Source organism: Cataglyphis hispanica, chromosome 17 (assembly GCF_021464435.1).
Source record: "Cataglyphis hispanica isolate Lineage 1 chromosome 17, ULB_Chis1_1.0, whole genome shotgun sequence".
In the NCBI taxonomy this organism is placed as follows: Eukaryota; Metazoa; Arthropoda; class Insecta; order Hymenoptera; family Formicidae; genus Cataglyphis; species Cataglyphis hispanica.
Window position 1 is genome coordinate 3,831,729 of NC_065970.1, and position 22,150 is coordinate 3,853,878.

The 22,150-nt window shown below is 33.0% G+C and overlaps 3 protein-coding genes across 9 annotated transcripts in view; 2 read left to right on the plus strand and 1 right to left on the minus strand.

Moving 5' to 3' along the window:
- Positions 1–394: 394 nt before the first annotated feature.
- Positions 395–2,275, plus strand: LOC126855803 (signal peptidase complex subunit 2). The gene is made up of 4 exons (XM_050603763.1): positions 395–539; positions 1,025–1,329; positions 1,548–2,048; positions 2,126–2,275. The coding sequence occupies exons 1-3, from the start codon at positions 519–521 to the stop codon at positions 1,789–1,791; spliced, it is 570 nt and encodes a 189-aa protein (XP_050459720.1). The 5' UTR covers positions 395–518; the 3' UTR covers positions 1,792–2,048; positions 2,126–2,275.
- Positions 2,183–3,699, plus strand: LOC126855804 (N-alpha-acetyltransferase 20). Its single transcript, XM_050603764.1, has 6 exons — positions 2,183–2,327; positions 2,441–2,465; positions 2,796–2,886; positions 2,979–3,108; positions 3,230–3,366; positions 3,442–3,699. The coding sequence occupies exons 1-6, from the start codon at positions 2,275–2,277 to the stop codon at positions 3,525–3,527; spliced, it is 522 nt and encodes a 173-aa protein (XP_050459721.1). The 5' UTR covers positions 2,183–2,274; the 3' UTR covers positions 3,528–3,699.
- Positions 3,700–5,430: 1,731 nt separating this feature from the next.
- Positions 5,431–22,150, minus strand: part of LOC126855790 (uncharacterized protein CG43867) — a 63,184-nt gene continuing 46,464 nt past the window's right edge. Inside the window, exons 4-21 of one of the 7 annotated variants that reach the window (XM_050603735.1) lie at positions 16,942–17,109; positions 16,367–16,552; positions 16,021–16,235; positions 15,312–15,546; positions 14,932–15,103; positions 14,543–14,776; positions 13,885–14,176; positions 13,351–13,624; positions 12,604–12,993; positions 11,856–12,074; positions 9,275–9,567; positions 8,143–8,476; positions 7,653–7,892; positions 7,350–7,486; positions 7,122–7,251; positions 6,788–6,997; positions 6,561–6,696; positions 5,431–6,258 (exon numbers count right to left, since the gene is read on the minus strand). In XM_050603735.1, coding sequence (XP_050459692.1) covers positions 6,194–6,258; positions 6,561–6,696; positions 6,788–6,997; positions 7,122–7,251; positions 7,350–7,486; positions 7,653–7,892; positions 8,143–8,476; positions 9,275–9,567; positions 11,856–12,074; positions 12,604–12,993; positions 13,351–13,624; positions 13,885–14,176; positions 14,543–14,776; positions 14,932–15,103; positions 15,312–15,546; positions 16,021–16,235; positions 16,367–16,552; positions 16,942–17,109 — 3,930 coding nt within the window. In that variant the 3' untranslated portion in view covers positions 5,431–6,193. Of the gene's footprint in view, positions 6,259–6,560; positions 6,697–6,787; positions 6,998–7,090; positions 7,252–7,349; positions 7,487–7,652; positions 7,893–8,142; positions 8,477–9,274; positions 9,568–11,855; positions 12,075–12,603; positions 12,994–13,350; positions 13,625–13,884; positions 14,177–14,539; positions 14,777–14,931; positions 15,104–15,311; positions 15,547–16,020; positions 16,236–16,366; positions 16,553–16,941; positions 17,110–22,150 lie in introns of those variants that run through there. The other 6 variants (XM_050603734.1, XM_050603737.1, XM_050603736.1 and 3 more) reach the window with 6 other exon arrangements.

Below are 22,150 nucleotides of genomic sequence, written 5' to 3' on the forward strand. Positions count from 1 at the left end.
ATAATTAGTAGAGAGCTACTTGAAATTCGCGGGTTTTAAATGAGATTAAGGTAGGTTTCTATTTCCATATGTGAGTTGTTTGATATATATATATGATGAAATCCTTCAAAGATTACCAATTTGATAGTTGATCGTCAGCACTTGCAACAAATTTCTATATTTTAATTAAAAAACTGAAAAAACATCGCAAGTACATACATATCGTTCATAGGCCTAGTTTACACCGATAAACTTTAATACTAATAATATTAAATACTACAGTGACTAATCATGGCCGTTCCTTTAAAGAATGGAATAATTGTAATTGGTCGGTATAATATTTAGTACGTATTAAAATATATCGATGTAAACTAGGCCATATTCAGATGAAGGATTGGGCTTTTTTTCGGTATAAAGGTCAATCCATACGTCATGAAAGGTTCCATCATTTGACATATGAATTGACATTAGATTTCTAGAAGAGAGTACAAACATACAACGTGTACATACGTGTTTTGTGGAAAGATTACACTTTCATAATGAGTACAGCAGAAAATTCTGTAAGTTTTTATTCTCATTTTTAATTTTTAATGTTATTTTATATTATGGTATGCATCTCGTAATGAAAATAATTATTATGCCAGTTTATGCGACATTTATGTTATTGATGATAGATAGTTAAATTCTCTCGTCGCGTATGGTACATCGAATATAACTGAAATTGTTGCAGATTAATATGAAAACAATAAGCTGTGCAATTATCGTTTTTTTTTTAAGGATATTATATATGTATTATATTTCTAAAGTATTCACGATTATTTATGACTTTTTATCAGCAAAACGAGAAAACTGTTTCTCTTTAATAGATAAAATTTTTAATTAAAAATTTGAATTTTTTTGTACAATTTTTTTACAATTTTATATAATTTTATATAATCTTTTATAATAACAATAAAATACAATTTTACTATAATCTGTATCTTATGAATTTGAATTCATCTTTCTCTTTTTTATTAAAGCAACATAAATGATATTTATGCTGCAGGTAATAAAGATCAATAAATGGGACGGTTCAGCCGTGAAGAATGCTTTGGATGATGCAGTCAAGGATGTACTTACAAAGAAATATAATTACATAGAAAATTTTGCTCTTCTCGATGGAAGACTGGCACTCTGCGGAATTGCAGTTATAATAGCTATCATAGCATTGTTGTGCGATTATCTGTATCCATTCCCTGCTTCTAAACCTGTTTTAGTAGGCTGTGTTTCTTTGTATTTTATTTTGATGGGTCTCTTGACATTATATACAACGTACAAAGAGAAAGGCATATTTGTAGTTGCAATCCAAAGGTAAATTTATAATCTTTTCTAATCTGTAATCTATAGAATTGTCCTATTTTTATTTCTAAGTTTTTTAACTCAGCTACTCATTTCTTTAAATCTTGTACATACTTATTATTTATATTGTTTTTAATATTAATGTAACATTAAAAATTAAATAGTTATATTTAATGCTAAATGTATAATAAAAAAATAGATTTATAAAATTATACAATATGATTTTTCAGAGATCCAGCAGGCTTCAACCCTGATTTAATCTGGGAGGCAAGTTCCTATTTGAAGAAATATGATGACAAGTACAATTTGGTATTGTCAGTTAGGAGCGCTTCATCGGGCAATATTAATGAGACAACAGTAACTAAATCTGTTGCAAATTTTATCGATGTTAATGGTGTGGTGATCCCAGAATTGATAGAAGCTGTTGTGACGAGTATGCATGATAGTTTGACATCACAACGCAAGGAAAAGTAGCAGTATTTTGATACTTGAAAAATAAAGTTTCTTTCTGTTCTAAATGAGAATAAATTCGATATTATTGCAGTTTTTCATCTGTCATTTAAAATAAGCAGTCCAGTTTTCACATTTCCAATCTGATGTAATGATATAAATAACAAATAATGAAAGTCAAATATTTATTTCTCTGTGTTGTGTGATGTAGGTGTTATATTCAGCATCTAATGAAAAGGAAACAAACATAAAAACATAAATTTTCTAGACAAATAAATAATGTATTTATTATTTATTTTTATATCCTGTAAAAAATGATCAAATTATTTGCCTATATCATATATATGAATATCTGTAGATCCATCTTCTGGTATACATATGGCGACATTGTATACATCTGTTTATTGTCGAATCAGTCGAATGCGACTTTTCACATTTCAATTCGGTTCTGACTGTATTATCTCGAAAAGTAAATAAAACAAACCCACTCTTTTACAACATTTAAAAATGACAACGCTCAGGCCTTTTACATGCAACGATTTGTTCAAATTTAATAACGTGTAAGTACTTTCTCAAAAAATCTATCCTCTCTAACCTAAAATTCCACTGAACGATTCAACACAATTCGTTATATTGGTAATCATTGTAATTATATTTATCTTTTTTTTTTTAGAAATTTGGACCCGCTCACAGAAACTGTATCCTTTATTTTAATCAACTAAAAAAAATATTAATGTATTATGAGTATTTTTTATTGTCAACTCAATCATTACATGTGTCATCTTAATTTTAAAGATTTTGAATATTTAAAAAGTAAATATTTAAAATAAGGAAAACCTTAGGAAAAAATTATTTATATTCATATTATTTTATTAATGATAATATTTTATATTGAGAATAAAGCATTAGTCAAAAATTAATTTAATGGTTAAAAAATAGAAAAGTAATTTTCACATTACATCTTGTTTTATTGAAATAATTTGGAAAGTTTCAGTTTTTACTTGCTCATTTTTCACATTTCTATTCAGTATGGACTTTCGTTTTATATGCATTATCTTGCGCATTGGCCAGAATATATTCAGGTAGCAGAATCTCCAAGCGGTGAAATTATGGGTTACAGTAAGTACACTCGGTTCCATCATATTTTTACAATAATGCGTAATTCTTTCATGTGATCTAAAATTAGCATTATTCTTTGCAAACCATTAAAGTCATGGGAAAGGCGGAAGGTCATGGAGAAAATTGGCACGGTCATGTAACAGCCCTCACTGTCTCTCCTGATTACAGAAGACTGGGTCTTGCTGCGATGCTGATGAAATTTCTTGAGGAAGTATCAGAAAAGTGAGCAATAATATATTTTATTTAAATTATCACTTAAATGTAAACAAATAATTTCAGTATTACCTTTATTATTGTTATGCTTTCGTTTATTTGATCAATATCTTTTTTTTACGCAAATCAGGAAACAGGCTTATTTCGTGGATCTATTTGTTAGAGTGAGTAATAAAGTTGCAATTACCATGTATCAACAATTGGGATACATTGTATATAGAACAGTATTAGAGTATTATAATGGGGACCCAGATGAAGATGCATATGGTAGAGATTTATTTTGAGGAATCTAAGATACTAAATTTTTATGTATAAGATTAATAGAAACGATATTGATTTTAGACATGAGGAAAGCACTGTCGAGAGACGTTAAAAAAAAATCTATGATTCCATTAACACATCCTGTGAGACCGGAAGAGGTAGACTGAAATATCAATAGTTTCTGTGTTTAATGCAGGATGAATCTCGAATTCAACTTCTTGTCTCCCATGATGACGCGAAACAGATCAAGAAATAAACCAAAAAGTAAAGCATATAAAACATATTTGTGCATGTAGAAATTATTATAAATATTAAGAAATATATGCTGCTAAGAATTTTTATAGTGGCTTTTCTTATTATATAATAAGCTATAATAAGTTCTTCATATACATTCTAAGATTCAATAAGCTTTCCTTTACAAAGATATCCTTTTATAATCTTCCATTTTATCAGTTTAATTTTTTCCAAGTAAATAAAAAAAAAAATAATTCATCACTTGATATTAATATTCCTACGTTTATATTAATGTGCAGTTTATTTGTTCTCCTGTACAATAGTACACAATGTTTTCCATTTCTTTCGCTCGTATCTTTTTTCGCATATGAATAAATAATAAATATAAATGTATGATGTGAGATAGGCTCGGTAGAATGCGATCCAGATAGAGCTCGATTGTGTAAATTACTAGCTGTCTATTTTGATTCTACTAATTTTTAGAAACGCAAATCCATTTTTATGATATTTACACGAATGAGCGAGTCTAGTACATGGTGTACGATTCTTTCAACTACGTCACATGATACCAAAGGTGCTAGTCACCTGCGCAATAACACTTCATGTCGCGTACAATATTACATTATATAAAAAATTAAGGACAAAATGTCTCTCGTTCTTGCATATCTTTGTACTGCTCTCAATAGTTTGAGGTTCGAATTATTCGTACAAACATTGTCATAATGTGCTAAATGAAGCCGAGTATACGTGCGCATTTTAGTCCGTCTACATTCCCAGACAATGTAAATAATCTAAAGGAGATTGCAAAGATTAATCTTTGAAATATCCTTTTGATGTTTTACAAAAGTCCTTCGAATTGAGATCCATTGTTCAGCTCGTTTTATTCCTTCTCGCAAGGAAATAGACAGGATCGTGTAATTTAATCTCGGAAATTACAAAATCTTGTAGAAGTCTTGTACGTATTGCACGAAAGCCCTACTTTTAGCCGCGCTCATATTAATTTGTAATCGCTAAAAGGAAGACGTTTGCTAATTACGTAGGACACGTCGAACGCGAGTACAAAATTTCTCTTTTTCTATATATATATATATATATATATATATATATATATATATATATACATATATATATATACATATATATATATATAATACATGTATATATATAATACATATATATATATATATATATATATATATATATATATATATATATATATATATAGACACGCTATAACTGTTACGTATATTTTAATACACAATGTTGCACACGTATTACGCAGGAACGCGCGATGTTAAATAGTAAATTACATTCCCAATGTTACATCTATTTGTGTGTAATAGTATTCTTGTAAAAAAAAAAGAAAAAATATACCTTAAATAAATATTGGATACGAGACTAGCTGTTATCGAAGTTAAAATATAACGGTATATCAGATTTTTCTGTCAGATTAATCGATCTTGTGAGTAGCTTTATGCATGTAAAAAGCAAAGAAACAGACAATCAAAGATTAGAATAAGAGAAAGTATAATCAGTCTCTCTTTCTAGCCAATAAACAGAAATAAAATAATTCCGTTTATTAGATCTATTTACTATTTTGCACTAATATTTTAATCATTAAAACAAACTGCGATTTTTTTTTAAGTTCTTCTTTGTCTAAATAATAATAATAAATCAAAATTAAATTTAGACAAAATATAAAATTATTATACAAATTTAATATTAATATTAAATTTAAATTTTTAATTACAACTTATATACAATCTCAATTAAATCTAAATTCAATTTAAACTTAAGTCAGTTAAGTTCAAATTTGTATGCATGTCCAACAAAATAGGCTTATTTTAATAAAATATATTTAATCAAATTGAAATTTTGATAAAAATAAAAAGCAATGAAAAAACTATTTAATGGAATTAGAAAAAATTATATTGCAAATTATATGACAAAGCGACGATACTCACTTGTATGTTTAGGTCGCGATTTTATAACTTGGTAAAATCGGGAAGAAACATATATCGCTGTGTCATTCAATATATCTCTAAACATTTAATAACTTTGATTAATATATACACGTGATACGTGAGTACGTCATTGTTTACGCAATATTTTACGCGTCTTTTTTTTTTGCTTTTAATTTTTGGTATATAAATACGGTAGTAAAAATCTTAGCGTGATACTTAGTCACGGGATGAAACTATTCGATGTGTAATCGCGCATACTAATTATAGGCAGTGTTACAGATCGATTTTCATTTCAACCACTTTTTAAGCCACCTGTACGATTCTTCATAGTTAGCTCTGTGTCGCTGCTAATTATTAAATATATTTACATTGATACGGTTTTATAGAAGTATCGATTCTAATTTACATGCATAATTCGACATATAAACGTAAATATTCAAACATGACTGCGATTGCGCTTCGCAGAAAAAAAAACGATGCGCTTCACGCAATTATGATATTAATACTGCACTATTACGCTGCCTTTATATAATACAAATGACAAAATAAAATATGCATCATAATCAGACACATCCACACACATTCAAGAAATATATTCCCAGCCTTTCTCAAAATTAACACGACCAGCCTTTTTATTAAGGTCTTTGGTGATCTGGCGTCGATTTCAATATATCAGGTTGAGTTGGAAGACAGCTTGAACCTATAAAAATAAAGCCTACTAAATATTCTTGTAAAATAATAATATTAAAATTACTAACAATATTTATAAGACTGCTATTTTGTTAAACAAAACAAAATTAGTTAAAAATCAGTTAGTTTTATTTAATTAATTCTAAAAAGCCATCATTTATAATTTAAGAAAATAGCTATTCTATATAAATTTAATCGTCAATAATTTTTTTTCTTTCATTTTTGAAGGTTTCCAAAACAAAATATTGAAGTTTATAATTTGTTTCTAACACTTCTTATAACATAAAGAAAACAACATTTTTTTTCACCAACCAGTTGCAGGTCTCAGAGTGGATTTAATAGATCGATGTGATCCGTTGCGAGTTAGTGTATTCATTTGTGGAGTGCCTGGTAATGCGTGGCCCAGCGCGTTCATATAGTCGGCAATCAGCAAAGTTATCTCCAAAATCTAAAACAATTACGATGCCGCAAATATATGACAAAGAATAAAATATTTTTTTAATTACTTAGCTCTTTACAATGTTACATGATATACTCACTTTGGGTTTAGAAAGTGCGAACAATAATTTCTGTTCAGCCGCACCCTCATCAGGACAAGCAACAAGCATAAAATCGTCTAAACAGCCACCAAACGTCACTATATTCGCATAATTATAACGGCACATGACCGCCATTGTTTGTAATTCAAGTAATGTTACACTGTCTTCGCAAACCGCTATCCAAACGGTCACGGGATCAGTTTGTTTCAACTAAAAAAAAATTTTAGATTAAAATCTCAAATCACACATACATAATTAATAATCTATAATTATTATATTACGTCTATAAAATTATTTCTATACTTATGTAATATCTGTAACAGCCTCATTGTACCTTTGCTTGGTACAGGGTAGCTCCGAAGAAAGGCCACTTTCTGGTACACGTGAGATATATACGAACGCAATCTAATACGCTACGTCCTTTCAAACCGATCCACTTTTCCTGCAATTTCTCTTGCAATTCCCTGATAAAGAAAAATAATCGAGCGAAGATTGCATTATGAAGTAATGCGCTATTTAAATAAATGTGTCTAATAATTAAGTTGAGTTATCGATTATTCACCTTAATTGATCGGTGGTAATATTGGTTCGATAGCGTATCGGATAAAATTTATCCAAGGCTTGGAGTACGAGATGATGCGGATTGTTTCCGGGGCCGCTGCCACGTGCTTTATCATTGTTGTATTCTCCAAAGTCGATCTATAAAATTGATTAAATGAGATTATATAAAATAATGAATTAATTAAATTATTTTATAGACAAATATAAAAAAAAGTATATTTATGATTATACTTGAAATTTCATATAAAAAAAATATATAAAATGTATTTCACATACATAAATTATGCATCTAATATAATCGTACCTGTGCCATTAACGATGCCAATTCGAAGGCGAGTTCGCGATTTAACGGAAACTTTCCTTGTACAACCTGTTGATTCACTTGATAACACAATAAGAGCCTCTCTTTGTCTGTTTCCATTTTAGCAGCTTGCCGCCAGTAGCATCGCGATTTGTACGTCAATTGTATCACTCTGGTATTTTCAAATTTTCCCGAACCCTTCTCCCGTAATGCGGTCTCCCACTTTGAAATAATATCGCATAGCTAAAACATAAATTTAAATCGTGAAAATTCACTCTTAATTAATGCTGATAAAAAAGTAAAATTTTTATATTCTGTTTGAAATTCTTAATTATTTTACAGGTTCAAGTAGAGAAGGCTAAAATACAAATTTCATTCCATATTGCATTACTGTATACATGTAATTCCAACAAATATTTTTATAAATAATGTGTTAAGTATAATTCACAGATGAATTTTATTTCATCATTTCACAGTTTCAATTTTTACAAACCTTCGCTTGCAGGTCGATGAAATGTTCAAGATCCTTTTCGATCGGATCATCGCTGAATAGCGTAAAGCCAGATTGATGAACGTCCCTGCAGCCGATTTCTTGATTAAGGGTGTTCAGAAATTCCTCTATCGTTGTACTACCATCAAAGCTCACAACTTGATACGTGCCATTGAGAAAGTGAACTGGTATGGCATGTGGCAATGAATGATGGTACGGATTCTTCATTAGTATCGATAGTACTTCCATCCTCGAGGGTTTCACCTCTCTACCACCGTTTTGCAACGTTCTCTCCAAGGCTCGCTCGCAGTAAGCCGCATATTTGCCGCATTCCGTTCTAATGTAATGCGTAATAATGTGATACAAGATAAAATAATATTAAAGCATTATAAGTGAATCGGTCATTGCAGAAGAGATGAATTTTTAGAACTTTTGAAACTATTCATGATATATAATTTGTTAAAATGGATTCTATTTATCGAGAAAAAATTATAATTAAAATTAATTAGTTAGAATAGCCTTAGCAATGCAAACATTTAGAATTTTGGAAATTTTTAGCTAACAATAAACAAGGTTCGCGCATGATCTCCAATTATATATTTGCGCAAAAAATAAATAAATGAAAAATTTAAGTAAAAATCGGACGAAAATAATATTATTAGGATTAACAAGTCTATTAAAATTTTGTCTCATCTCTCAGGCATTCAGAAATATGGAGATAATGGCCTTAAAGCCAGTTGTATTAACTTCTTGATAGATTTACTCGTCAATCATCACTTAGATAAATATTCATATAAATAAAAATCTATTCGGTAGTTGGAGTAAAATTACCTCTTGGTAATAACAATTTAATTCATAAGTAAACTTTAATAGATGAAACAACATTTATTCATATTTAAATAGTAGATAATTAACGAATAAATTTACCAAGAAGAACAACCGATCCTTGAAGCTGCTTTCTTAATCGAATTTGCAACATTGAAATCTTCATAATTATCTTCATATTTAAAACATAATAACTCAGAAAATGGCATAAATAAAAATTGCCAAAAATTCCCTTCGCTTTCCTGAGAGATTTCTTTTCTTATATTTCTTCGCAATGATCGAACCGCTCCTTGGGTCAGCTCTCACTCACTTGCTGTCAGCATTTCTTTGCAGGTGCAGTTTCAGGTACCACAGTAATCGATTGTTCCTGGGTAGAAAGAGAGAGACGGCGAGCGCCAGGAGCTGCCATCCCTGGATAAGCACGTACTGCGCGGGATTAGTTTTGCAGTCCAAGATAGTGGAGGTCGAGTGGCCCTGCGTGAGCGGAGGACTGTGAGAAGTCGAGGCCGTTGATTGTGCGTCCGCATTTTCACCGCTGCCATTTGCCGCGGGACTTTGCGTATCGCAGGTGAAGAGCGATTGCGTGGCGCAGAGGAGGAGCTGCTGCAATGGTATGCTGGCATACTACTACGTCCCTGAATATTATATATATTCAGCCAATTCTATAGCGTACTACTTTTCATCCTCGTCAAAAGGTAAACGCGTTAACGTTTTACTTGCGATTACGATTGTAAAGCAATGGCAATTGATCAAATATCTCGATATTCAGATCATGTTATCTTTTTATTCTTTCTATTATTATATATACATTAGTTTTACTGTTTATTATTTTAAAAATATATAGATATTCATTCTCCATGTATGCACGTATTATGCGCGTTGATATTTAGCGAAAATCCGCAGATTAAAAAAAACTGAGATATTAAGTCTGCGAAATTTTTGTTTCTCGACAAATCGAGGATTAGTTAGAAAATGCTTGACTTCTTACTCTATTTTTTTCCATTCTTATCGTATTAGCATTTAAATAAATAATATTTAACAAGCACAAGCACTCCATTAAACAAATAATCTTTTTAAGTAAAAGATTTGATGCAATAGTGGCTTTAAGAACTTGAAAAAATTAATTTAAATTTAATTTTCTCAAATTCTTGATTAAAACAGATTTTTAAAAAATTTTTCTTCCGTGGAATAAAACATAGCAATACATTTTAAGTGCATGTGGAGTAGAAAGAAAATTTTTTCGTAATACTCTTGATTCTTCAAGAAATTAAATTATTTATTCTCACTAATATAAAAAAGTAAAATAAGCAAAAGGAAAAAAATCAAGATTATTCTCTTAATATAAAAATGAAAAGTTTATAATTTTGGAGAATGAGAATCTCTATTAATTTCCCTGAATATATTGATTTTTACTGACATAAATAAGGAAATAGATTTCATTTGAATTAATCATATTTCGGTTAGTAAATAAGCACGAGAAATCGAAATTTCAACGCAATGTGTTAATTGAATAAAACGCGTATAAACTCGATATAAACCCTCAAAATTGTAAAAAGAATGTGAATGAGAAAAGCTCTTATGCTTTTAGGCCACGTGAATCAACCGCACCAATTGTAAAGCGTTGCGTTTACGTTTATTGACGTTATATGAGACGAGTGAGGCACTTTTCCCGTAATTTTGCGTCCAGCGATGCAATATTCGTGACAATATATCCATATACTATGCGTCTTTTTTCAGTAATTTTAGGCAAAAGGATAAATATGAAAAAAGAGAGGAAAAGACGACAGAGGAAAGAGAGGGAAAGGAAAAAAGAAAAAACCAACAATACAAAAAATTCAAAAGATATTTATAAGATGTCTAAAGGACGTCTTTTTTTAAGATTTAAAGTGTTGTTAAACGTCTTTACAACATCTCCTAAATATTCGTATTGTTCGAGGACGGGGGAAGGGACGACGGAAAAAGTAATGGATTACAAATTTCACTTGTTAGAATAATCTATTGTTTCCGTTGATAAAAATCTAAATCTTTAAGCAGCATTCAAACAGAGAATATTCAAGTAACTATTGCAACTATTGCAAAAAGGAACTCATGAAAAATTGGAAAAAAAAAGGAATTTAAAAATGTTTTTCTGTGTGTGTCCTCATGTACACCAACATACCATTCTGCAAGTGTGTGTGTGGCGCGAAACGTATTTTGACGGAAGTAATAATTATTATCTGTACTTTGTAATCTGTACGCAAGGATTAACAGAGATGATCGATAAGCATCTATATCGATTATAATATCATGATAATCGTCGAAATATGTTCGGCTCACATGATGGACGTTAGGGTAATTTGATCGGGTATGATGTATAAATATTAAAGTATATGATGAAAAGTAAACGGAAAAACTTAACACCATCGTGATATATAACAGAATTGATAAATGCATGCGATTTTATATAAAGTGAGAGCCTAAGAGACAGCACACTTAAAGCGGCAAATGAGAATTAAATGTGTTGACTGATTGTTAAAATTAAAAATAGTCGTTTTCAACTTGGTCAAGTATTATCATTGCGGCGACAGAGCGGATATGTTTTTGTTATTTAAGTATTATCGAATATCTAGTTAAACCATTCCGCTAAACCATTATTTGTCAACTTTCACACACCCATAAGGATTACTCGTAATACTTGACTAAGCATATTTAATGTACCATTTTCCGCGTTGAAAGAAATATCATTTCGAATATGATACCATGATTGTGAACGTGAAGTGATGCATGAGATAGTAGATATAGATGTGATCCATCCAAGTTTTGATAAACGAATGATCGATGGGTATTGCTCTAACTTTAAAAAATGGTACAGGATGGTTGAGTGTTTTTGTTAAACAATAAGCAGGACTTACAACGCGCGCAGTACCCAGTGACACAAGTCTGGCGGCCTTTTTTACCTGTACGCCCAGACGATGTTGCGTGTGACGACTTGTCTGCTTTACCAGTGCACATATAAATTCAGATTGAAGTTCAGGCTGATCTAAGCATTGTTGCAACGCGTTTTGCGCTAGAACCACATGGTAGTCGATACCTGCTTGCTCTACTGCCACCGACATAAATAGTTGACAGGCCTGTGATGATTAGAAGTGCATATTATTAATGATACATTAGGTCTGTCCGCTTTAACTACATTTTTTACACTCTTTCTACATTAAAATTCAATATATATATATATATATATATATATATATATATATATATATATATATATTTGAATTATAAAAGAGGAGAAAAAAACTGAAACGTTTAAAAAATATAGCCAAGAAGAACAGATCCCTTATTATAGAATATTGCTAATAATTAAGTAATGAGAGATTTATGCATTACCTGAAAATTGAATTAAAAATTTATGCAAACTTCGTAAAATTCTTAAAATGATATATATATATATATATATATATATATATATATATATATATATATACATACACACATTTTGAGGACAAAAAGAAAAAAAATATAGAAATATAACTCTACAAGCATATATAACTACGATAAAACAACATTAGCAACAATTAAAACTTTCAGTTTTATTATGCAAAAAAATTTAGCATAAATCGCAAAATAATTGCAAAAGAATCGATAAGGGATAGTTTCAACCTTAAACAGCTTTATAGCTTCGGTTTGCAGAGATTCGGAGGTCAGGCTGGTCAGCGGACTAGTGATGCTCTCTTTTGTGTGCAACAGCAGAGGATGCCGCCACAGAACGCAACTGGAATCACCATCGGTTTCCATTAGTCTCTGTACCAGTTGCTCGTACTGCGTACCCGCGCTAGGTCCGCCACCAGACACCACCGTCAAATGATAGAGCCAGTTGTCCTTATCCTGCTTATGTGGCATCAGTAGATACGTTGGACCCTGATGCGTCGGAAAGATGCCGATCGTTCTCTCGTGCGGACACTCGGCGTCTCTTTCCTCGCTGTCACTATCCGACACATGTTCCACCTCTTCTACTCGAGCATCCCTCATGTTGATTTGGCCGATAGGATTCTAGAATCAAAGATAGATTGAATATGTGATAAAATATAAAATAACATAAGTGCGCTCAGAAAATACAATATATGCCATTATTATTGAATAAGAAAATTTTTAATGAACGAAAAATGATCAGTAAATAATTTTTTAATATATTTAATGATATAATCTTAATAAATTGATTAAATATATAAATTAATATAATAGTTCGTAAAAAATCCTATTCTATATATTTCAATTAATTAAATACGTAAAATGTGTAATCGTTCACACACTCAAGCGAATTCAGTGATCATTTGTTCAGCATGGCCGCTCATTGTATAATTGTTGTATTTTCTGAATGCATCTTAAAACATACTCGTATGTACTCACCGTATCGCTGGGGCACTTAAAATAAAGGAACATCTTGCCAATGAGAACACACCAACATTTTTTTGCATGACCATTTTTCACTTTTGTCAACCAGCCTTGCATCGTTGGCTTGTTGTCTTCCTTGCTAAGTAGGAGTTTCGTTGCATTTCGCCTTTGCACATTTTGTAATACTCTTATCCAATCCTCCATCGTAGCTATACAGTCCGCAGTCAAATAATATGTCTTTTTACCAGTGGCAATTTCGAAAGTGGCTGCACCTTCGGCTCTGTTAATTCTAAAAAAATACGAAGATATATAAAACTATTTCTACGCGTTTCTAGTAAGAATTAGAAATTAAATATATTTTAATATAATATTATATATATATTCAAATTAAAAATCGAATCTATTCGAATATATATTTAAGTCTAAAATACGGCATCTGTGATATGTGTATTTTTTCTATGTGTTATAAACTATTTTCTCAAATTTATTTTTCTGTTAAAGTAATTTGTAAATCAATTTTAAACTTTATTTTAAATTACATATTAATACCTGCAAACTTCATCCAAAATTATTTGGCCTTGCGGTTTTCGATTGACATCATTCTGGCTCTTCCAATACGTCAATACGCCATTTTTCAACACGAACCATCGTTTTCGCCAAGTTTTTAATTTACCACCAAGTTTCGCTAGATGACCTGTCTTTTCTAGCGATTCTTGTCTCTTTGGACTTTCGCCGGAAACGCGCATCAGCAAGCTAGGCATACTAGATTCTAAAGACGTCGAACTAAGCGCATCGGGCGGTATCGCATAATCTTCAGACAATCCTGATTCGAGAGAAGTATCTGTAAATCAAACAAACTTAAAGTTGTTGGGTGTCAAATATTTTGTGCACAACTGAATATTCTCTTTTAATAATGTCTTTCAAAAAAGAAATAAGTTATTAATCAAAATTTATCTTCTGAGAGAAAAAAAAAAATATATATATATATATATATATATATATATATATATATATATATATTATAATATAAAGATTTTTCTCTTATTTTGGATGTTTTTCTCATTTTGAAAAGAAGTAGAATAGTCTTAAAAATGCCGATAAAAGTTGAGTTTTTCATCGCTACACATAAGCGATAAGATTTTAGGGCTATTTATCTTATCGTAAAATGGATGTATAGAAGAAATATTACGTTAATCAAACTCACCACGTTTTACACTTTTACTAGGGGACCCGCTAGAACTTCTTTTCGCGGGGCTCAGACTACTGGTGGTTTTGATACTTTTTGAAGGACTGCTCCCACTACCGAGAGAGGAATCCGTATTGTCGGATGAGCTATTGGTAATTCTGGTATTGGTCTCGGTTTGATTCGGATGTTCTTCACCATCCGAGCTATCGTCGGAGCTGTCGCCGAAAGGCATGGATCTGATTTGACTGGCACGTCCTGAATAATAATTGACAAATGTTAATTTATATAAGTTGCTTTATCAACTATTAATTAAATATTAAGTGCAATTTTTATCAAGTCAACTAACATTTTCTGTATATTTTTGTTTCTCTGCTGACACAAAAAATTTAAGTAATATATTTAAAATCTACCTTTGACCGTGGCGTATACTGGAACAGAAATATCACAGTAGCCTTGAGAATTGTGTGCCGTCAAGTTGTGTCCCGTGGCTTGGGAATGCTTCGACGAACTCGTGTTGGTCATCGTGGAAGGTGCCGACTCCTCGTTTGTCGGTGGACCGATGCCAAGGCCACCGTCCGCTACCTATAAACGGTCATCGAGATTGTTAGAGAAAGAAAAACCAATCTCAGAATTAAATTAATGAAGCTAATTTATCAAATTAATAGAATCAAAATTTTATTATCTTGGATTTTATTAATGTAATATATACTTTCAAGATTTTAATTAATGTAATATATACTTTATACAATTTTCGTATTGTCTTTGCAGGACTGAAACTAGTCGTTGTTACCTGATATATTTTCGCCTCCCAACTGGGAAACCTATGCAACGGCGGGGTCGGCGGACGAGGGCCTTGCCCGCTCCCCTGCAGCCAGTTCATACCCTCTCGACTGGGCGTATATATCTCAGCGTAGTCGTGCACCGCTTCCGAGCTTCCGCTGTCTCTGCTCACCTCCGAGACGCCAGACATATTCGGTAGCATCACTAGGTTCTCCACCGCCGCGGCTAATTCCTCGGACAGCAGACTAAGAAAGGATAGAGAGAAGCGGCAAGTATAAAGCATAGAATCAATTTAATTGCTCTCTGTACAGTATGTTACGTGTGCGCGCGACTCTTTAAAATCCATTAATGTATTTTAAATTAGGGATACAGATTAAATAAATTTGCTTCAAAGTTGAGAGAAAATAAGTATCATATATAATAAAAAATGTCATACATAAAAGTACAAAAAATAAAATAAATTTATGACAGATAAATAAAAAATACATGTGATGACAAAAATATAATAAGAGGAGGGTTGACGGATCCCCTCAGGAAGTCCCAGGACGTTACAGGGTACCACATTTCGAAAACTCGGGCGCCGCTATTACGTCGTGAGGCCTCCCAAGGAGAATTGAGAGCCGAATATATTTAGTGTGTTTGTAAGAATAAAAAGGATTTAGCCTCGATTTCGTTCAGCGCGAATGAATGAATGCTACGAGACGGAGAGGAAGCTTTACCTCGAATCCATGTTGCTGGCGGCGACTCCTCGTTGAATGGTACCGCAAGCAGACAAATGTCTTCTGTGCTTTGTGCTCGTGCTTTGTGGTTCCGCCGCGATATTCTGCACGCACTCTGGTACCGTCTGCGGGGTACCCTCCAGGCTTTCCGATCGTCTGCGATCGATACGTAAGGTAGGATCCACTTCCAGGGACAGCGACGCTCTCGTTGGTGCCTGAATTTACGATATTTTTTAAAAAATTTACTTGAAAATATATTATAAATGAAAAATTAATATCAATGTTAAAAAATAAAAACAAAAAACATTCAATGATGGAAACTATTTAAAAAAAAAAAATAACTTACGGGTGGTTTGAGTCCGATATTAGTTATATGATTGCGTAACAATTCAAGCTGTTGGTTGCATTTATTATTCTGTTCTCTCAAGTGTTGATTTTGTTGTTCCAGTTCCCTCAACTTATTAGTGACCCATTCTTTGATCCTTGCTGCTTTCGCTTCCACTTGCCTGGCGTCTTGCAGCCGTAACTGCCTCTGTGAACAAACAACGATAACTGCTCAATAAAATGACTTCGATGAACGATAAAATGACACAGGCCTGATATCACTCATTCCAGCAATCGTCAGATATCTCAAGAGATTACAGTTGATCTCGAGGAAAGAAATCGCTGAATGATAAACGAGAAGTAACATATATACTTATAGACATATAAATATTATTAGATAATTGTCGTTATCAGGTGATTATTTATTTGAGTGACAAAACTATCGTTTTTTCAAATCTATCAATTAAATACCGTGATAATTACAAGGAAAACTTAACGATTTAAATTAATGAGATGAATTTAAAATACTTTTGGTGTTTATATTACATATTCAAAAAATGCGTAGACTTCTGTAAGAATATAAAAGCTCCGTGTTACCTGTTCCTCGACTTGAGTCTCTAACTTCGAGATGCAGGCGCAATGGACATCCTCGATCTTGTCATTCTGCGTACCGGAGGTGGACGGTAGCGAATGCGGCGGGGAACCAACGCCGGATGTGCTCAGGCAGTATTCACCCTTCACCAGCCGCTCCTCCATCATCCGTACCTAAAAGCGAAGAGTATGAGCGAGAGTTCAACGCTTTATCGCGTTATGCTTCTTAGCGACATTCAATTCAGTTTATGGACGTGCATAATATTATCGACATTATATAGGATGATGAATTTAGCGAGCCACCTCGCATCTTGCCCTAACGAAAATGTCGAGGGACATCAAGTAGTCATTTTTCCACATCCTTGAATAACTGATCTTTAAATAATAAATCTAAGACGAAGTAAAATTCATTTAAAATTAAATAAAGAAGATAAAGCTTACTGTTTTGAAATTTTAAATTCGCGAAAAGAGACTTTTAAGTTTTTATCGTTGGACTTTGATTAGTAGAGATGGCAATTCTTATGTAAACACACACACGTACAAATCTATGGTATAGATATTTTTTTTTCGTCAATTTATGCAACAAGTTATCTGCTAACAAATTATCTACAGTTCACATACTTTCGCTAGTTCGCCGTCCAACAATCTTCAAGAGCACCCGATCTTGCTAATGGAATAAGTATCATCGCCGCTAGAGTCCAATGAACCAGATAGTTGCCGGAGAATATTGTTCGCTCGCGAATAATTGCGAATCAAAGACACTATACGATAGTTATCAAAGAGTTTTGTTTGGTTTCCCGAGAAAGGAATCAGACAGAATTATCACAGAAAGTCGCTTGTGACTTAATAAATAAATAACAAACTGGAAACACTAAATATAATTACTATAAAAAATCAGTAAATAATAGATAATCGCGGACCAAGAGAAATTATAAGAGAAACGTTACAGGAATTGTTATATTAAATAATTGTCGAAGGGGACACCAAAGAACTAGCAGTATGTCAAATAATCGCGATCGTAACGGAAGCTCTCACCATGGAGTTTGTGATAAGCGAACGACTTTACCGGAAACCGACTTAACTCGTGCGAAACAAAATTCGCACGAGTGCGTACAATGCCACGTTGCGTTTGCGTGCGTGCGTTGCAAAGAGAGAGTGAGAGAAAGAGAGAGAGACAGAAAGAGAAAAAGACAACTTGATGCACGCTGGGGAAGGAACCCTTCTCCCACAGCACGCATCATACGTACGTATGGCGTTTACACACAGTATATATACATGTATATATATACATATATTTATATATGAGAGCGTTTCGTAGAGCAGCTGTCAAAAATCGATATTGCGCGCGCCTTAATGGCAGGACGGAATAAATGCGGCGAACGCACGAGAGCGAGAACGAGCGTCCAGCCGAGAGACTAAGCCGAGAGAGAAAGGGACTCGAGAGAAAATCAATACGGGGAAATCCTCTCTCTTGCCGAATGTTTTCCCGGCATGTGCCTCGTCGTCGTCGTGCATGTGCTACCCGACTTATATCGATCTCTCCCCCATCCTTGACCCCCGGTTTTCTCGCGCGCGTTTCGTCTTTTCTCGCTGTCGCCTTTTGCGGTCGCCGTACAACCGGTAAAAGGGAATCGACTTCTCCATCCTGGCGAAATAATAGTTTGTTTTCCAATTACATTTTCTGCGCTTTTGTCTAAAGAGTGAGCGTATACCGGGTGGCTCTCACTTGTTGGTATTGCTTTCACTTAAAAGTTATTTAGAGCGATTGTCATTAATTTTTTTAAGTTTTTTTAAACTTTATTAATTTTTTAAAATTTATATATTTCGGAAGAAAATTAATTCTTTAATAATATATGTCATGTATGAAATTTTATATTATACGACACTTGATTTCACAAATTAGATTTAAAGAATTAGATTATATCTATAAAGTACATAATATAAATAAAAAGAATAATTTACTTAATAATTTTTATAAAAAAGAAATACTCGATTATAATTATTGTGTATAATAAAATTTTTTCACATATTTTAAATAATATATGAAAATCAATAATATAAAATAGAATTAAATATAAAATAAAATTATATAAAAAATTTTCCCTATCCTACTTCTTCGATTAAATCAATCATCAGTTCTCCCGCTGCCATCATAGTATCTTACCCCGATTAGACGCTGCCATGGTGGAGGATTTTTTTAAATTCAAGATCTAATTCCTCTTCTTATTCCTACGTCTGGGCGATATTTCTCATTCACGATGTTGCGACTTCTCCGTCGAGAATTGAGTAAAATAAAAAAAAGCGCGGTAACAAAAATAATAACGACAAATTTGGCGGACGAAACGCACGTGCGGAGAGAGCTTCCTCGTCTAATCGCCGATGAAGATCGCGCCGAACTGAAGCGCGCGAAACGAACAAACACCGAAGGGTACATAAACTGCGGGGGTTTTCTAGAGGCGGTGAGTCACGTTGGCTCATGGCCAATGGGAGAATTTGTGGATGCTACTCTTATGCATATATACTCGCGACGCACAACCACCGTGGGTCAAGCCGATGACCCTGAGTCCTGAGCGAACTCGCTCCCTAAAAGCGTCTCGAGATAACGATTAAACTGACCGAAAAAAAAGGCCGCGAATGCCGAAGATAAGGAGATTATCGAGAGAAAAATAAATTTTCCAAGCGGGCAAAGGAGAATTATTATAATAAAATTTATAGATCCGATAAAATATTTGGTTTCCACCTTACCTAAATCTTTTCACATTGGCTGCTTTGGGAGAAGAACCAAGCTATAGAAGGGACGACTTAGGACAGAATTTAATCGCGGGTGTTTCTCTCTTTTAGTCTTGGGGGAACGTCTTGAAATTTATCGATCTGTTCCACTTGTTTCTCGTTAGCGCAGGCTTATAGGAAGTGCAAAGGAGGATGAGCTTTAAGAATAAATAAAGTTGGAAGCAACCGTGTTTGAATGCCCTAAGTATACACATACAGGATGTGTGAATTGCCACGAATCAAGATAACATTTATTTCTAACTACTAACTCTTCCCAGCAAACACTGAAAATTGCAGCAATATTGCAGTAATATTACTACGTTATCGCAATGTTGCTGCAATGTTCTATGTTTGCTGAGTTATTTCTTATTTATATACATGCAAAAAAAAATTGTAAATATTAAATGCACACATATATACATATGTGTATCAATCATGTGTGAGTTTTGAAATTATAAATATAATTAATTTAAATTTAAATAATTTATAATTAATTAATTATATAATTAATTTTAGAAAATCATTTCGTTTCAGGGGATCTAGATTAATATCTTAGAGCTCATGTAAATCATTTATTTCACTCCTAGATTATTATTGAGAAGCAATTAATAAAGCGTAAAGGGAGAGAAAAATAAATTTTTTGGTACATCCCGATGCGACAACGCCTATTATCGCAATAAAACTGACACTGGCACACAAGTTTCTCAGCAAAAATACCCATGACACATAGCAAAGCTGTCGTGTGTTTTATTAAGAATGATAGATTCATACTACTTATACATCCCAAAATCACATTTCATACGTTTAATACGTTATAATATGAACATGCATTATGTGGAATATTGGTCAATATGCCCTATTTGACAAATATTGATTCGGTGTGCCACGTAATTTCCCATGAAATATGAATATGCACATGGAAACCGTTCGCTGCAATAATCGATAAAAGCGTTCTATGTCGGGGAAAAAATTTTTATAATAAACATTTTTCAAATAATTTCTCTTATGTATGGAATGTTTTTTTTTCACAATTCTATTCCAGTATATAAATTTGAATGATTGTATAAATTTAATGTACCCTTTTCAGTATTAAAATATTATTTTAACTTCACATTCTTTTTACAATGCAGAAAAAATATATCGACTTTTGAATAACGAGTATTATTTTTTAAAAGTAAGGCAAATTCTCTTTCTCGATTAATTGACGAGTATGACAAACCAGCTCGCCGACGGTTTCGCGAAAGATAGCCCTCTGAGAGACACGCAGGTTGCGAGCAAACGAAGGCTGCATCCTCGTTTTATTTAATGCACGTCGGCGGGAAGTGAGGATTACTCATACACTGGCCGTAAGCCAATTCTACACGAGACGCGACTCATTAAGCCACAACCAATATATCTCGTTCAAGCGCCGCTCGTTGTAACCCACGATACGCCGTGATAAGACTCGCTATTCCTTTTTCACGTTAATATTACTATATATTTTTGAATATTATTATTTTTCAAAGTATCCCATTTTAAAGAATCCGATTGTGAAGTTGCATTCTTCTCGAAACAATTAATTTAAAAAATGTGTGTGTGTGTGTGTGTGTGTGTGTTGAATATAATACATGTATATTATCATAAATAAATATGGAAATTATTTATTTATGCATCTGTATCGAAATTTCTTACGATAAATCATTAAAAAGTCATATCAATCTCAACTTTTAATTTTTATTAATTTCATTTGACAGGAAAGTTGACATTACGTCAATCTTCGTGTTTTTATTGCCACCAATAAACCTCGGGATTAATTTCATGTAACATGTTATTAAAATCTAAGTTCAACGAAATTAAATTAATTTAATAAGTACGCGAAAATCTGGATCGTCGCAATTTCTCTGTTACTGAATAAACACGAAGATCACATGTATGGATTCGCAAAAATGAGACTTGTCAAAAATATGATCTTCCGATTACCTTTCATCGATGTCACCTGCTGTGAGCCATAATTCCTCGCGCACGGGAACAAGAACCGAGTACGATGACCTCGACCTTCGACAGACGATGGAAGCACCACGAATAACAGTTTTTCGACGGCTCGACGATCGCTTCCGGGGTGTGTCGATTATCGTGCGGGCGATGACGGTATCGCGCGATTCACCGTCGCGGGTACACGTGGTTTCGCGAGTGACAGTTCCAGGGTCATAACAAAACGACGACTTGGCCAGCCGGTCGCACGGCCATCTTGCTACTCTCCCTTATCAGTATATCTCTCTCTCTCTCTTTTTACCCTCCCACCCTCACCCTCTCTTTCACCCTTTCTCTCTTTCCTCCTCCCTTTGAAATACCGACGGATACCGACGGACACCGACGCATCCGTAGTTAATCGATATCTTGCCCTTCCTCAGGTGATATCGATAACAAAGCTATCCCGTTTACCTATTTTTATGTGAGATTTTAATTA

Bases quoted from the DNA above. Each gene is read 5' to 3' on its own strand.
- LOC126855803 (XM_050603763.1), top strand. From the start codon at position 519: ATGAGTACAGCAGAAAATTCT. The intron at 540-1,024 runs GTAAGTTTTTAT...TTTATGCTGCAG, and splicing joins TGAGTACAGCAGAAAATTCT to GTAATAAAGATCAATAAATG. The intron at 1,330-1,547 runs GTAAATTTATAA...ATGATTTTTCAG, and splicing joins TTTGTAGTTGCAATCCAAAG to AGATCCAGCAGGCTTCAACC.
- LOC126855804 (XM_050603764.1), top strand. From the start codon at position 2,275: ATGACAACGCTCAGGCCTTTTACATGCAACGATTTGTTCAAATTTAAT. The intron at 2,328-2,440 runs GTAAGTACTTTC...TTTTTTTTTTAG, and splicing joins TTGTTCAAATTTAATAACGT to AAATTTGGACCCGCTCACAG. The intron at 3,109-3,229 runs GTGAGCAATAAT...TACGCAAATCAG, and splicing joins CTTGAGGAAGTATCAGAAAA to GAAACAGGCTTATTTCGTGG.